Source organism: Macaca mulatta, chromosome 10 (assembly GCF_049350105.2).
Source record: "Macaca mulatta isolate MMU2019108-1 chromosome 10, T2T-MMU8v2.0, whole genome shotgun sequence".
NCBI lineage: Eukaryota > Metazoa > Chordata > Mammalia > Primates > Cercopithecidae > Macaca > Macaca mulatta.
Window position 1 is genome coordinate 109,277,790 of NC_133415.1, and position 17,436 is coordinate 109,295,225.

The 17,436-nt window shown below is 46.8% G+C and overlaps 1 protein-coding gene and 1 long non-coding RNA gene across 4 annotated transcripts in view; one reads left to right on the forward strand and one right to left on the reverse strand.

Annotated features, from left to right (window-relative positions):
* The window catches only part of RTF2 (replication termination factor 2), a 65,302-nt gene extending 51,130 nt beyond the window's left edge, over positions 1-14,172 (forward strand). For 2 of the 3 annotated variants that reach the window (XM_077948201.1, XM_015148715.3), the window contains 4 exons: positions 8,405-8,518; positions 12,213-12,267; positions 12,384-12,479; positions 13,384-14,168. In XM_077948201.1, coding sequence (XP_077804327.1) covers positions 8,405-8,518; positions 12,213-12,267; positions 12,384-12,479; positions 13,384-13,562 — 444 coding nt within the window. In that variant the 3' untranslated portion in view covers positions 13,563-14,168. 3 annotated transcript variants of the gene reach the window in all.
* Positions 14,173-14,300: 128 nt separating this feature from the next.
* On the reverse strand, positions 14,301-16,034 carry LOC144332195 (uncharacterized). Its single transcript, XR_013400058.1, has 2 exons — positions 15,898-16,034; positions 14,301-14,519 (listed from the first exon to the last, which is right to left on the reverse strand). It is a non-coding gene; the product is annotated as an uncharacterized LOC144332195 (long non-coding RNA).
* Positions 16,035-17,436: the final 1,402 nt, after the last annotated feature.

Genomic DNA, 17,436 nt, shown 5'->3' on the forward strand with positions numbered 1-17,436 from the left:
CTCATGAAGGGAATAAATAAAAGTCACTTAAAAATCCTGTTTCTCCATAAATAGCATTCAGAAAGATCCAGACATTTCACAACGCAGGGCCTGAGCCTTCTCTGTGCTCTGTAGCGTCCCCAAGGGTGAGTCTGCGCCATAGCACGTGGTGAAGGTGGGGTCTGACACGCCTTCACTAGGCTTTCCTCTTCCCTTCTTTCTCCACCTCTGGGTACTTTTCTTCTTAACATCCTTTCCTTTTCTGGTTTTAAAGGTTCTCTGCTTGCTGGTACTCTCTGCAGGCTTGCCACAGACAGCTCTGTTAAGAATATCGGCACCAAGAGACATAGATCACATACCGTAGAGATTTCTTATCTTCTGTGTGCCTTGACGCCTAAGCGCGATGTGTGGTCAGATGAATACAGATTCTCCTCGCCTGCTCGTGGGCTGCCTCTGAGATACGTGCTGCTGTTTTGCAGAACAGATGTTGTTGCCATAGCACAGAGTATTAGAAACATTGAACAGACAGAATGTGGTCCCCATAATCTTCAGGGGTTGCGGCATTCATGTGGCCTTCCAGTGGGGAGACCCCATACGTTTTATTTGTGTGATGTTCAGAGTCTGTGAGTTAAGGTTCTGATTTTATCTAGCAAGAATCAGAAAAGGTCAGGTCCTTTTATGTGTGGAAAAGTCACATTGCCAGCTTGTGAGGTCTTGCTGTGCCATCTCTTCCTGCATCTTGTGAATGCTTGTTTTGAAACATGTCCTTGCTGGGTGCAGTGGCTCGTATCTATAATCCCAGCACTTTGAGAGGCTGAGGTGGAAAGATTGCTTGAGGCCGGGAGTTTGAGACCAGCCTGGAAACATAGCAAGACCCTGTCTCTACAAAAAATTCTTTAAAATCAGTCAGATAAGGTGGTGCGCACCTGTAGTCCCAGCTACTTAGGAGGCTAAGGTGGGAGGATTGCTTGAGCCCAGGAATTTGAGGTTACAGTGAGCTAGGATCGTGCCGCTGCACTGTAGTCTGGGCAACAGAGTGAGGTGACATCTCATAATAATAATAATAACAATAATATTTGTCCTGTGGGCGCACCTGGACTAGACGCCTGATCTGTTCATACTGGCCCATTCCTGGGGGTCGAGGGTTGGTGCTGGGTTTCACCTCGTCTCACATTCTACATCTGGAAGGAGGAAGCCGTTCTAAGCCAAACAGCAGTGGAAGAAGCAGCTAAGGAAATGCTGGGGAGTGTTGCCCACATTAAATGTTACACTTCCACATTGCTGCGGGAAATGCCAGCACAAGAAGCAAATGTACTAGAGGAGCTGTGCCACCCATTTCTATTGGTAATAAATGGACAAAGGGTAAATCAGTTTGATGTATAAACCTCTTATACAGATTGACTAAAGTAAAACAATTAAAAAATGAAATCCCTAATAAACTAAAGGACATAGGGATAATTTACGAAACAGGTATTGTGAATGCAGTGGGGTTTTTTTATGTTTCTTAATCCGAGCCAAAAAGGAGCTGTTTCCCTTGCCATTCAGATTAGCATAAGTTTTTCTTCAAAACATACGGTGTGATGGGGACGCTCATTGATGGGGATGTATATTTTCATGCAAGGTTTTGGGAGAATTGCTTGGCTTTAAAATCTCATCTCCGTTTATCCTACTTTGAAATACTTCCTTAGGCTCTGTTCTTATTCGTTCATTCAGCAGTTGTTCACTGTATCCATTGTGGGCAGAACCTTAGGCTCCCACCATGGAACATGAAGACAAAATGCCTCCTGCTTGGGGCTAACAGTGTAGTGGAGGAAACACACTGTTTTAAAAGTCAGTACAAACATGCAGACATACACTCATTTACTCTAAGCCATAGGGTACTGCACAGGAAACAAAAACAGGATCCCGTGATAGAGAATGACCACGTCTCGGAAGTGGAATTCCTAGGTCAGAGATGCATGCAGTCAGCTGTTCATTGCTAATATTATTGGTAAGGACAAAGATTGGGAAGCCACTGTTCCATTTGTTAAAGTGATATAAATATCTAGATGCATTAGCATATTGCTCCTAATTTGACCACTGTTCCCCTCTTGGCATTTTCCCTACTGGCCTTTTTAAAAATACTTTTAAAAAGCATCCAGAGAGGGCATATGAATATAAATATACAATTACTAGTTTACTTTTTCCTTTAACTTATGATAAGCATTTTCCACGTTGCCCCAAACTCTAACGATATAATCTTCCTTTTTGGGAATGTATTTCATGATTTTTTTAACCATTTCCCCCATTCTTTGGACATCTGAGTTACAAGCGATAAAAAGAATGAAGATAAAATTTTAAATGGATATATAATTTCTACTGTACCATAACAATACTCAAGAAAAATGCATTAGCAGGAAGATATGGGTGTTTTTTCTGTTGGTATAATACATGTTATTTACCAAAGAGGTGGGGAGCGGGTCCCTGTGGACCAGCTGTGACTTTGCGGCAGCCCCCTGCCCTTGTTTTCCCTCATCCTTCAGGGATGAACCGTTGCACTCAGGTTTCTCGGGTCAAGCACCTACCCAGAACAAGTGATGGGGCCCCTAGCGGTTGGGAGGACTCTGCCCAGTCTCCAGGGGCAGTTCCTACCAAGGTCCAAGCCACTGAGGCCCTTGAGGGTGTGGGTTTGGGATTAATGGATCTTTTGAATTTTTGAGAGAAAGAGCAAGATTACTCAATTTCTAATGTGAGGGGTTCCTAACTTCTTATTGTCAGTGGCCGATTCAACTTTAAAAGTACAATAAGTCTGGGCACAACACAGCACACCTGTGTGCAGAATAAGGTCCATGGCCTCTGAACAGCCTGGTCTAGAGGAAGGAGACCGCTCACCCCGACACTGTCGGAAGGAGGGGCAGCAAGGAGTGATAGAAAGCAGCAGCAGCACAAACCCGGGAGGAGAGAAAAAGAGAGGTGGGGGCAGCACCCACAGGGAGCAGACGCTGGGCTCCTCCTCACCCCTTGGCCCTTTATGCCATAGCTGTGGCTCCAGGCCCCACTGGGCCTTAACTACCACCTGGTTCTGTTCCTGCAGATTCTTTTTCATTCCAAGGAAGAGACCATCTTCCAGAGCCACGGGAAAGCTCTACTCAGACCTCCCATAGCGTGAGACTTCCCAGGGGACCTCCTGTAGCAGAGCAGGCTGTTACTCCTGTAGGCCCAGCTCTCTACAATGATGGCTAAAAACAAGCTCCTCTTCTTCAAGGGCTGTACCAGTTAAATGCTAGATTGGGCACCTGCTTCAGTCATTCATGTAACTTCTCTGTGGCATACCCTCAGGGATTTGTGGGTCAAAAAGGTGTCTTCAGTCATGAAAATTGACCAGACCCACCCTAGAAAAAAAGCTGATCCTAACCTGAAAATCACTTTTGGAGACAAGAACTGCATTAAATAACCCAGCTAAGGCGCGGGCTGAGGAGGGCCAGCAAATGGTGTTGGTATCTTCTGTGCATTTGGGAGATGCTGGAAAATCCTTGGCAACTTCAGGAAAAAATACTTTTATGGCTTTTCTTGTGCTGATAATGTTTTCTACAAAAGAGATTCCGGGCATAGTATATCTGTTATTGCTCTGGGCACAGTAGGTCTGTGAAAATTACTGTTCCAGTTATTTAAAGAATTTTGTTGATTATTTGGTTGCCTACCTTGATGTTTTTCAAAGGCAGTGTCTTATTGAGTAACTAAATATTTTAGTTAATAACAGACCTTATCTGGCATACTTTCAAATATCTGTGACTACAACATTTAATAAGAGTTTTTCATAGATACTAGAAAAATAAATTTTGGTTGATCCACTCAATATGTGACTCTTTGAAGTCACGTTACCTACACGAATCAAGATAGTGTGGTGCTGGCATGAGGATGGGCATATACATCAATGGAATAAAATGGGGAGTCCGGAAATAAACCCTCACATGTATGGTCGTTGATTTTTGACAAAAGGGCCAAGACAATTCAATGGTGGAAAGAATAGTTTTTTCAACAAATAGTGCTGGGGTAACTGGATATCCACATGCAGAAGAATGAATTTGGACCCTTACCTTACACTAAATGTGAAAATAAACTCAAAGTGATCACAGACCTAAATCTGTAACTTAGGAGAAACACAGGAGTAAATCACAATCTTGGGTTAGACTATGACTTATTAAATATGACACCAAAAACGTAGCAATAAGAGAGAAAATCGGTAAGTCCAATTTCATCAAAACAAAAAACTTTATAATTATCCAGTGTAAGATATTTTGTCATAACAGTCTTGGACTAAGACAGAACTTATATCCAGAATATGCCGTATAAAGACCTCTTAGAATGCAACATCGAAGAGCCAAATAATACGAGTAAGAAATGGACCGGGGATTTAAGCAGACATTGCTCCAGAGAAGGTATACATATGGCCAGTTAGCACACGAAAAGATGCTCAACATCACTGGTCATTTGGGAAATGCACATTAAACCACAATGAGACAACACTTCACACCCATTAGGATGGTTATAACTAAAAAGAAAAACGGCCAGTTGCAGTGGCTCACACCTATAATCCCAGCACTTTGGGAGGTAGGTGGATCACCTGAGGTCAGGAGTTCGAGACCAGCCTGGCCAACATGGTGAAGCGCCATCTCTACTAAAAATACAAAAATTAGCCGGGCATGGTGGTGGGTGCCTGTAATCCCAGCTACTCGGGAGGCTGAAGCAGGAGAATTGCTTGAACCCAGGAGGTGGAGGTTGCATTGAGCCAAGACCAGGTTGCATTGAGCCAAGACCATACCACTGGACTCTAGCCTGGCGGCAGAGTGAGATTCCATCTCAAATTTAAAAAAAAGAAAAGAAAAGAAAAACAATGACAGGTGTTGGTAAGGATGTGGAGAAATGAGAACCCTCAGATGCAGCTGGTGGTAATGTAAAATGGCACAGCCGCTTTGGAAATTCATCATTTGAGGAAAGGCATTTCCTCCAAAGGTTAAACATAAAGTTAACTTATGACCAGTCATCCCAACCCTAGGTATCTACCCAACAGAACTGAAAACAACTGTCCACAAAAGACTTGCATGCGAATTTCTTAGTCTGAAAGTGGAAACAACTCTTGTCAGCTGATTCGTAGATGAAACTTTATTTGGCAATAAGAAGAAATGTAGTTCTGATCCATACTATAACATGGATAAATCTTTAAAACATTATGTTAAAGTCCAGTCACACACACAAAAAAACACGGATATTGTATGATTTCATTTATAGAAATGTCCAGAAGAAGCAGATTTGTAGGATGGAAAGTAGATTAATGGTTGCCTAAGACTGAGGAAAGGGGAATGGAGTGGGCCCCAGTGGGTATGGGATTTCTTTTGGAAGGGATAAAAATACTCTAAAATTAGATTATGGTGATGGTTGCACAACTCTATAGTAAAAGCCACTGAACTGTACACTTCATGATGTTATGTAAATGAGATTTCAGAAAGCCTGTTTTTTGAAAAGGTGAGTTAGGTAACAGATGCACGTGGTGCTGAAGCTGTTCCTTTTAGAGCCGGCTCTTAGCGTTCTATGTCCTGAGCATTGTACTGTGAGCTAAGAGACAGAACATGATTTCTGCTTCCCCCACGCCTAAGAAAAGGTTTGGGAGATCAGAAGATGTAAAACAGAAACCCAGAATGCTCTTCTAAGAGTTAGCTACAGAGTAAATAAAAGTTTGAAGAGACTTCCTCAGGTAGGGGAGAACAGAAGTTTCATAGACAAGATGGTAATGGTAAGCTCACTGCTTCTCCATTTTTTATCTTTAAAAACTGGCCACCCAACTCATAGAGGGCAGAGGACTGTGTCTTAAATAACACAGGGCCTACCAGCTTCAGGGTAAAATCAATGAAATCTTTAAACCGAGGCTAGGTGTGGTGGCTCACGCCTGTAATCCCAGCACTTTGGAAGGTTGAGGCAGGTAGATTACCTGAGCCCAGAAGTTCGAGACCAGCCTGGACAACATGGCAAAACCCTGTCTGTACAAAAAGTACAAAAATTAACCAGGCATGGTGGCACACACCTATAACCCCAGCTACTCAGGAGGATGAGGTGGGAGGATGGCTTGAGCCTGGGAGGTGGAGGCCGCAGTGAGCCATGATGGCACCACTGCACTCCAGCCTGGGTGACTGAGTGAGACCCTGTCTCAAAAAAAAAAAAAAGTTACGTGACTATGAGTATGTTCCGTAAATTAATCCTTTGAATGTTACATATGCTACGAATATTTCGCTTAGCCTTTGGCTTATGTTTTTGTTGTTATTGTGACATTGTCATGTAAAAGTTTGTAATTTTTTTACATAGTAAAACTTATTAACTGTACTAGCTTTAGATCAGAGTTCCCCAGCCCCCATACCAGCGACGGTCCGTGGCCTCTTAGGAGCCGGGCCGCGCAGCAGGAGGTGAGCTGCGGGCGAGGGAACATTAGTGCCGGGGCTCCACCAGCGGCATTAGATTCTCACAGAAGCACAAACCCTGTTGTGAACTGCGCACTTGAGGGATCTAGGTTGCGTGCTGCTTATGAGAATCTAATGCCTGATGATCTGAGGTGGAACAGTTTCATCCCAAAACCTTCCCTGCCACTACCCACCATCTGTGGAAAGATTGCCTTCCATGAGACTGGCCCCTGGTGCAAAAAAGGTTGGGATTTCCTACCCTAGTTATAAAACACGTGTTCCTATAAATTCTTCTTCTTTCCTTTTTTACATTTAGGTGTTTATAACCCTAGTCCAGGGCTTCTCAGCCTCAGCACAGGGCCATCTTGGCTGGGTAACTCTCTGTTGGGGGCCGTCCTGTGCACGGTATGATGCTTACTGCATCCCTGGCCTCTACCCACAAGATGCCAGTAGCACCTGCACCCCAGATGTGACAGCTAAAAATGTCTCCAGACATCGCCAAATGTCCACTAGGGAGCAGGATCACCACTGCACTTGGGTTAGACCCCCCCCTTTTTTTTTTTTTTTTTTTTGAGACGGAATCTTGCTCTGTCGCCCAGGCTGGAGTGCAGTGGCACAATCTCTGCTCACCACAACCCCTGCCTCCCAGGTTCAAGCAAATCTCTCACTTCAGCCTCCCAAGTAGCTGGCACTAGAGGCATGCACACCACACCCAGCACCACCACACACAGTTTTTGTATTTTTAGTAGAGACAGGGTTTCACCCTGTTGATTAGGCTGGTCTCAGACGATGATCCACCCACCTCGGCCTCCCTAAGTGCTGGGATTACAGGCATAAGCCACCACACCTAGTCTTAGACCCCCTCATTTTTGCAGCTGAGGAAACAGGCCCAGAGAGGTGGTGTGGCCTGAGCAAGTTGGCCTAGACAGATGGTGGCAGAAATCTCGATTCAAAATGCACGACTGGGAACCTCCACTCCTGGTTCTCGTTTTTTCCCGTTTTTCCTGTCCCCAGCCCTGAGTACCTCTGCTGTGCCAGGCACTGGGTAGCTGCTGGGGCCACAGCAGGGAAGACGACCACATAGACAAAGTGATGAAGACGAGACTCCAGGTCATGATTAGTGCCATGGAGCAAACAGAAAGAGTGCTGGGATCCCACCAGTGACGGCATGGTCACAGGGAGCCTCTGCCGAGGTGGCTCGCTCACTGACAGTTGTGTGAGTGTGGGCATGCCTTTGAGTGTGTGCGGTGTGCGTTTCTACCACCACGATGCTGTCAGGGTGGCCTGGGCCCTGCTCGCAGTCTTGTTCTGCCGGAGTGTGTTGAGGACCCCCAAGGCTGCCGTCATGCCTGGGGGTTTTCTAGAAAGACTCGAGACTTAGCATATGGTTGTACTCACCTAAGATTCACTGCAGCAGTGTGGTATGGATACGGAGCTGGGTGTTAAGGGAAAGGCGCAGGTAGCAGAGTCTGGAAGGATCCACGTGGGGCTTCCTTATGCGCACTCCCTCCCTCAAGGGGTTGCACGAAGTGAATACTTTCCCCCCGCAACGAAACTGCAACACGTGTGATGTTTTCGCCCAGGGAAGCAAATGAGAGACTCAGTACCCAGTGTTCTGGCTGAGAGCCGGCTTTATACCCTTGGCCTAGCATGTTCCAGAATTCCACACTCCCATAAGGAGGGCAGGTGTCAGCAGAGACCACATTGTTCACAGAAACGGTCTGGGCACGTGAGCCAAGCTACTCTTGTCAGTTAAAAAACGGTGGGAACCCTCCCAAAATCCAAGTTCCCAGACACCAGCCTTGCAAGTGAAAGCACTCTTAACCTGCTGTGCTGACCCTTTGCTGTGTGCAGGAACTTTCCAAACCAAGGCTTTGACCAGAAAGCCAGTAATAGGAGTCTGGGGGCCACTGCTTGGGGCTGAGAGTGGGGGACTGAAGCGTGACCTCCCCACTGAGTGGTGATGGAATCTGCCCTCTCTTGTTTGCCCTCTCCAGTGTGGGGCTGCCTTCCAGGAGGATGATGTCATCGTGCTCAATGGCACCAAGGAGGATGTGGATGTGCTGAAGGCCAGGATGGAGGAGAGAAGGCTGAGAGCGAAGCTGGAAAAGGTAATGGGAGTCTTCAGGTTCTGCCCAGCGCCCATCTCTGCTCCAGAGCCAACTGCAAACCACTGAACTGAGCTGGCAGCTACTTAGGGGTTTGCATGATCAAGGCAATTTTTACAACCTAGAAGGGCCTGGACTGTAGAAGCAGATTCCAGCTGTGGCTCAGGCACTGCCTGGCTGTGGTGGGCACAACGGCTCTGCTCTTCCCCACCCAGTTTCCTCATCAGTGAGGTGGGGTAGTGATAGCATGTGAGGGCATGGAGCTGTCAGCAAGCTCCAGAGACCATGGCCGTAAAGCACTGACAGTGACACGGCCCCAGCAAGCCCTTGGGGAAAGGCAGCTACACCATTGCTGCTGCTGTCACTTACCGTTGCTGTTGATTTATACTCGGGTCTCATAGCTTGCAAAACAAAGGAAAAATGAAAAGTTACCATCATTCCAGCAAATGTAAGGCTCCCCTGCTGCCCAGATTGGAATGTGCTTGGGAGTGCCCTGGCAGTCTGGGCTCCAGTAGGCCTGGGTGGGCCTGGGCGCCTGTGCATCTCACCCACTCCCAGGGCATGTGGATGCAACTCCTCAGGGTCGCACTTTGAATAGCAAGGAGCTAATGAGTAGCCTTCCCAAAAATGGGGGCCAAATCCTTCACCTTCCTGAGCCCTCTCACGGGGAGAGGGAGGGTCTTTTATGGAGCGTGGAGCTTCAGCGTCCGGGAGGGAGCCTGGCACCCAGAAACAGGGAAGCCATTGCTGAGTAACGTGGCAGAGCGAGCAGGCCCCAGACAGCGCATCTGCCAGGAGCTCTTCCGTGCGCTGGCAATTCCCCGTCTAGCAGTGCGTGTTCATGTTTACAGATGATAGCTGTGGAATACACACCTTTGGTGAGTGGCAAGTTTCTTATTCTTTAAAAAAAAAAAAAAGTTAGGTTCAGGATAAGCTAGGGAGAAAACTTTATGTGATCAGAACTAAGGCAAAAGAATGCTTGAAGTACTAGAAAATGAGCGCCAGTAGGCTGAGGACATAAAATTATGAAACAAATCGCCTGCCCTCACGTGGGCGTGCGTTTTACCAGTGCCAGTCTGAGGCGAGAATGATGGAGTACCTGAAGATTTTTCAGAGGTTTGGGGTTTTTAAAAAATCATAACAGGCCAGGTGCAGTGGCTCCCGCCTATAATCCCAGCACTTTGGAAGGCCGAGGTGGGTGGATCATGAGGTCAGGAGACCTAGACTATCTTGGCTAATACGGTGAAGCCCCATCTCTACTAAAAAATACAAAAAATTAGCCGGGTGTGGTGGCATGCACATGTAGTCTCAGCTACTCGGGAGGCTGAGGCAGGAGAATGGTGTGAACCCGGGAGGCGGAGCTTGCAGTGAGCCGAGAACACGCAAGTGCACTCCAGCCTGGGTGACAGAGCAAGACTCCATCTCAAAAAAAAATAATAATAATAACAGATAAGACAGGACCGTATCACCCTGGAATAATGTGTAATTCATGGTTGTAAGGCTTAAAGAAGCCGAGGCTTGAGCACATGGTAGCAGTATTATCATTACGCATGGATCCAGAATGATCAGAAAGAGCCAAAAGCGTTTGTATTTTCTCCTTTCATCATTTTACTTTACATAGAAAATAATGTCTGAAAATGGCTCTGTAGTTCAAGGAATTGTGCCCAAACTTTGAATTCAGATGCCAGTAGAAATACTGCATGGAGCAATATTATAAGATGTTAATACAGCATTCATAAGAACTATTTAAAGAGCCACTTGGTAGGCAGGTGCAGTGGCATGTGCCTGTAATCCCAGTTACTGGGGAGACTGAGGCAGAGGAATCACTTGAACCCTGAAGGCGGAGGTTGCAGAGAGCTGAGATCGCACTTCTGTACTCCAGCCTGACAGACTCTCAAAAAAAAAAAAAAAAGCCACTTGGCCGTTTAAATGCTGTGTTAAGGTTGAAAAGTAAATACATGTATATCTTATATAAAATGTGTTAATTCTAAGTTGGTTTTCTAAATTACTATGATTTCATTATTGTAAGAGGGAAAAAAAGGGGGAAACTAAGTTTGAGGAGTTTTTAACTAAGCACAGTTGCCAAAAGCCATCTCCCTGTTCTTCACTGCTACCATTGATCAAGCTCAGTTTTGAAAAACACAGAAGGGCGGCTGGGTGCCGTGGCTCACACCAGTCATCCCAGCACTTTGGGAGGCCGAGGCAAGCAGATCACTTGAGGTCAGGAGTTCGAGACCAGCCTGGCCAACATGGTGAAACCTCATCTCTGCTAAAAATACAAAAAAATAGCTGGGTGTGGTGGGGCACGCCGGTAATCCCATCTACTCTGGAGGCTGCGGCAGGAGAATTGTTTGAACCTGGGAGGCGGAGGTTGCAGTGAGCTAAGATCGCAACACTGCACTCCAGCCTGGGCAACAGAGTGAGATTCTGTCTCAAACACACACACACACACACACACACACACAACGGGGAAAGAATGCATTTTAAAGGAAGCTACTAGAAATATTCATGTTCCCTTTGACCATTTTGCTTTCGTGAGTTTTCTGTCACAGGTTTCCTGCCAAGTTAATTGAAAGAACAGTGGGACTAGCATGCCCTTCTCTGCAAAATATTCTCCAGAGCTTCTGGGAATACCTCACAGCTACTGCTGCCAGGATACCACAATATTTCCCAAATACACTTGCAGCTGGAAGCAAGATATAACATTTCCTCTCTAACTCCTTCTTGCCTGTGCTTTTCAAATAACCTCAGCCATGAATGGAGGGCTTAGAAATAAACAGTGGTCTCTTACTTGTTTGAAGGCCCGAGTATCAGTTTTCACAGATGTGAGTGCTCGCATTGCAGGTGTGAGATGCGCAGAATGTCTTTATGTTCTGTTATAAATCACATTGCATGTATGTGTTACAGATTCAAGGCCTGAGAGGTCTGTCTGTAATGCTCGGTGCTGGGGGGTTGGCTGAAGTAATCAGGCTGCTTATCTTTAGTGCCACCTTTTGGATGCTTAGGAAATTGCATTTTAAAGTAAATTGAATGACCATAGTTCTACATGTCATTTCTACAGTTCCAACACAGCTGTGTAACTGTAGAATGGTTTATTTTATTATTGCTGATCAAAATAACTATTATGAGTAACAGCATTCTAGTGTCTGGAAATCTAAAAGGAGTAGTTTTGAGTTTAGAAGAATTAGCTCAACTGTCTTTAATGTAAACTTCAAGGCCTTATACTTGAATAACAAATACCAAAGCAGTTTGACAACTCTGAAAAAAAGTTAGTGGAATGTGCAAGATTTAGTTCGTGTTTATGCTGGCTGGACTTCACATACCCATATATACTCTATGTTATTCATTTAAGTGTGCTTTTGTATACAATTGTCACCATCAACCTTGGCCCTTATTACTGAAATCTGTCAGCCTCATTTGAAATTTTTGCAAATGTGATTTGGGAGATGTAAATATAAAAGTGAGCAGCTCTGTGCAGATACATTTTTGTGTGAGGCAGAAGTACACGACTGGAGTCACATGCAGAGGATGAACGCTCAGGAGTTACAGAACCTCAAAAGCCTTCTTTAGGTGACTGTCTTGTCTCATGTGACTGGCATCGGCCGGTCAGACAGGGCCCCCGGAACAATGGGCAGCCATACTGACGATGAAGTGGAGTGAATCTGAGCACGTCCTCCAACATTCTTTCTTTTTATAGAAAACAAAGAAACCCAAGGCAGCAGAGTCTGTTTCAAAACCAGTTGTCAGTGAAGGTAAGATCCTTCAGGCGATCCTTGTTTTAGCAAAATTCGACTCTAAGGCCATCTGCTAATATGTTCATGCTTTGTTTTGCATTGTTTTCGCTTTGCCTACTTTGTTTCTTTTACAGAAGCCCCAGGGCCATCAAAAGTTAAGACAGGGAAGCCTGAAGAAACCAGCCTTGATTCTAGAGAGAAGAAAAACAACTTGGCTCCCAAAAGTGCAGGTGGGTCCTGTGGTAGCTACAGGGAGCTGTTTCGAGAAGGCTGGAAACCCAGGTGGCTGAGTCCAGTTTCACGGGAGTGGGCGGATGGGAAATCCAAGCCTGTCGTGTGTCATGTCTCCAGAGAGCGCACTGAACTCTCTTTAGGGGGGTAACTAAGAAATATTGAACACACCCTCATCAGGAGCCCTGGCAGGATTGATGGGGTCTGGGCACAAATGCTAGTTGTTTAGATTCCTTTGAGTAAGCAAGCGCCTGGTGCCAAGCAAAAAAGGCTGTGCTGAGAACTGGCTCAGATGTTACAGAGACTGTCAGAGGGACTGTGGCTCAGGGCCTGCGGGGAATGCTCCCAGTTTCTTTACCCCTGGGGCTTTTGTGGGCTCCACGTGTGGCTCTCAGAGTCCCCTCTCTGCTGCCTCTTGACCAAGGATCAAAGTTTCTCCTAAAACTCACTCTCTTTAACTCAAAGAAAATAGCATTTATTTCACAAAAAGAAAAATACAGATTGATTGTTAAGAATGTGTGATCTTGTGCTCTAAGTAGCATCCAGGGAGGCTGACAGGCTCCTATCCCAGCTCTACATGGGATGGCCACTCAGGTTCCTGTGCCCGTTTCCTCCCCTGGAACGCAGGCCCTGCCTCATTGGGACAACCTAAGTCATTCGTGGGGCTGGGACCAGTGTCTGCGACAGAGCAAGTAGTTGGTGGGACAGTAAATGATAGATGTGTCGTGCTGTGTCTGCTTTGCTGGAGTTGGCAATTTCGATGATGTCCATCAGCACTCACACAGCCAGCAAGAGAACGTCTGGGACAGAGTGACTGACACGCTTCCCTTCTGAGGATGCGAAGTTTAGAGTCATCTTTATCGCAACCCTGACAGTTTTGACTCTGACTCTTCATTTTTCTAGCAACAAATGAGAGCTTTTCTGGAAAAGCTGGGAAGCCTCTGTGTGGAGCCACAAAGAGGTCCATCGCTGACAGTGAAGAATCCGAGGCCTACAAGTCCCTCTTTACCACTCACAGCTCCGCCAAGCGCTCCAAGGAGGAGTCCGCCCACTGGGTCACCCACACGTCCTACTGCTTCTGAAGCCCACAATGCCACCGCTCCTGCCCCCGAAGGTTGTTTAGTTTCCACGTAGGCAGGTCGCTGTGCACCTCTGAGTGCACTGCCGTGTGTTCTCTCTAGCTCTGTGTCATAAAGCTGTCCTGGCCAGCCTTCGAGATGGTGTGGTCACTCTTGCTGTGAGGCGTGTGGGTTCCAGGGGGGACATGGGAGGGGCTGCACAGTGGCCCGAGGTCACGCTTGCTTCCACCTGCAGGTGCATTTGGTCCTTTCCACGGCCAGGAAGCCCTGTGGGCTGCACTTTTTATGCTTGCAGTAACAAGAGACTCCAGAGTCCTCACTGGTGCAGAGTTGGCAAGTATTAACTACAATTCTAATGATTTTGCTACCAGCAATAAGTAGGCCAAGTGAAACTGGGCTTTAGAAAGGATGGATTTCAAATACACTGTGCCCACTAGAAGCTTTGAAGAGCCTCGTCCCTCTGCTACAGCCCTGGGAGGAGCCAGGATCCTTGTTGGTCTAGCTAAACACTATTAGGGGAGTCTGCCCCATCTCATCATTTTGAAGATAGCAGAGTCTTAGTTGGGCACCCAGTGATTGGGTTCAAAAATAAAGCTGGTCTGCCTCTTCTCTCCTCTGTGTTTTTATCTTTTCTACCTTCTGCTCATGCTTGGGTAAGAACGTTGCAGCCACTGCATTGGTGATTATAGAAGTCATTCCATGAAGTCAGAGGAACCCACCCTTCTCTCCTCGAGCAGATGGTAAAGGGAGAATTGTACCCAAAAAGAGGTGCATTTTATCTGCCTATAATGTGTGTTGACGTCAGTAGTTAGTGGAACGTCTCATGAGACTCCTAATGAAGAACCAAGAGCCCCAGGCCTCTGCGTGGCTTTCTGCACACGGTGGTATGACTGAGATAGTGACTGGTTCTCTAAACCAGACCCCGGGGCCCTGGGTTTCCTTCAGAAGCAGGAGAAGGACCTGTGGGAGGTGAATGGTGGGAGGTGAGCAGGCAGCTTCTGTGGGAGACAGACACGTCGGGAGAACTCCAGGGAGAGGTCAGCAAGGGAGAACCATGTGTGGCCCTGCTTTTTCTCAAACCCTGTGTGGTTCCCGGCTTCACAGTGATGGGAAAGTTTGGCCCCAAGGATATTTTGACATTGTGAGTATAGAGCATTTTAATAAAAATTACATTAAGTGATGAATTTTTGTCATGGACTTTTCCAGAACAAACCTGAATTAGCCATTTAATTTCCCCAATTTTCTATACAGCCGAATTCAACCATTTTCATATTGTTTTTATTTCCCTTTTTCTTTTTTTTTTTTTTTTTTAATTTTGAAACAGGGTCTCACTCTGTCATCCAGGCTGCAGTGCAGTGGCATGATCATGGCTCACCATAGCCTTGACCTCCTGGACTCAGGTGATCCACCCACCTCAGCTTCCCGAGTAGCTGGGATTATAGGTGCACACTACCACACCCGGCTAATTTTTCTATTTTTTGTAGAGATGGGGTTTTGCCATGTTGCCCAGGCTGGTCTTAAACTCCTGGGCTCAAGCACTTTGCCCACCTCGGCCTTCCAAAGTGCTAGGATTACAGGTGTGAGCTACCCCGCCTGTTGTGTTAATTTATTTTCACAACAATCAGTTCCTTCTTCAATTGGATAACACTATTTTCTATCACTATCTCTTCTTCCCTATTTTAATTTTACTGAGAAAACTTAATCCTTTTAGTCACATTTTACTAATTATAGCTTCTACCATCATGAGGCATTTTTTTCTTTTAATGACCATTATTTTTACCAGGTTCAGTTTTCTTAATGTTAGCCTGAATCAGTTTTATTTTGCATTGAGTTTATTTACTGTGTCCAGTTTTTTCTGGTAACTGAGTCACAGCATCCTCAACACAAAAACTTCAGCATCTCAAAGTCCTCTGCTTTGGGCCTCTCTGAAATAAACAGGCTGTGGGCTTCCCTCCAGCTGCCCTCAGGACTATCCACACAGGAGGGATCAGTGCTTCCTTGGAGATTTCTAGCCAGCCTTTAATACTTTGCTAAGGCACCACTCTTCAAGGCTGCTGGCCAGCATGAGGGAAGAAGGTATCCATGATCTGTGCTCCTGCTGGGCATGAGGCCTCAGTACACCAGCGGCTGGGGAGGGCTGATCGTTCGCATTGCTTTTAGGGCTCACTGAACAGCCAAGCCCTTGACAGGCTTCTCCCCTTGGGACTCCCCAGCCACCCAGTGTGATGGGAAGATGGCCATCCCCCACTTTATAGGTGAGGTGCCTGAGGCCCAAAGCCGCAAGGTGAATCGCAGTTCTGCCTGGCCACACCGCACCTTCTCCCCATTCAGTCCTTACCAAATGAAGGAATCAGTGGCAGCTCCGGCAGGCTCCCACCCAGGGCGCCGAGACCACGGGTTCAGGTGCTGTGCCCAAGAGGAAAGTGGAGCATCTCCTAGCTCTCCCTCCTCCCCTGTCCACCCGCAGGACCCAAGCTGCTTTCCACCAAGGAGGGAGCTGGGAGGAGAAAATTGAAAAGATGTTGAAATTCTCCAAAATAGCATCTATTCAATTTCCCACAGTACCAGGGGAACCAGCCCCCAATATTTCAACATAGGTTCTTTTCTATTTTCCCTACGTGTCGGCCGGTCTGAGAAATAAAGAGGACAAAAGAGAGAAATTTTACAGCTGGGTTTCCAGGGGTGACATCACCTCAGCAGGTTTCGTGATGCCCCCGAGCTGCAAAACCTGCAAGTTTTTATTAGCGATTTTGAAAGGGGAGGGAGTGTACGAATAGGGTGTGGGTCACAGAGATCATATGCTTCAAAGGCAACAAAATATCACAAGGCACATGGGGGCAGAGCGAGATCACAAGTCCAGGGTGAAATTAGAATTGCTGGCCGGGCGCGGTGGCTCAAGCCTGTAATCCCAGCACTCTGGGAGGCCGAGGCGGGCGGATCACGAGGTCAGGAGATCGAGACCATCCTGGCTAACACGGTGAAACCCCGTCTCTACTAAAAAAAAAATACAAAAAACTAGCCGGACGAGGTGGCGGGCGCCTGTAGTCCCAGCTATTCGGGAGGCTGAGGCAGGAGAATGGCGTAAACCCGGGAGGCGGAGCTTGCAGTGAGCTGAGATCCGGCCACTGCACTCCAGCCCGGGCGACAGAGCGAGACTCCGTCTCAAAAAAAAAAAAACAAAAAAAAAAGAATTGCTGATGAGGTTTCATGTCCCACTGTGCACACATTGTCATTGATAAACATCTTAACAGGAAACAGGGTTCGAGAGCAGACAACTGGTCTGACTAGAATTTCGGTCTGACTAGAATTTCACCAGGCTGGAATTTCCCAATCCTAGCAAGCCGGGGGGGCACTACAGGAGACCAGGGCATATTTCATCCCTTATCTATGACGGCATGAGACACACACTCCCAGAGTGGCCATTTTAGAGACCTCCCCCCCGGGAATGCATTCTTTTCCCAGGGCTGTTCCTTGCTAAGAAAAAGAATTCAGGCCAGGCGCGGTGGCTCAAGCCTGTAATCCCAGCACTTTGGGAGGCCGAGACGGGTGGATCACAAGGTCAGGAGATCGAGACCATCCTGGCTAACACTGTGAAACCCCGTCTCTACTAAGAAATACAAAAAACTAGCCAGGCAAGGTGGCGGGCGCCCGTAGTCCCAGCTACTCCGGAGGCTGAGGCAGGAGAATGGCATAGACCTGGGAGGCGGAGCTTACAGTGAGCTGAGATCCGGCCACTGCACTCCAGCCGGGGCGACAGAGCGAGACTCTGCCTCAAAAAAAAAAAAAAATTCAGCGATATTTCTCCTATTCGCTTTTGCAAGAAGAGAAATATGACTCTGTTCTGCTCGGCCTTGCAGGCAGTCAGTCCTTATGGTTA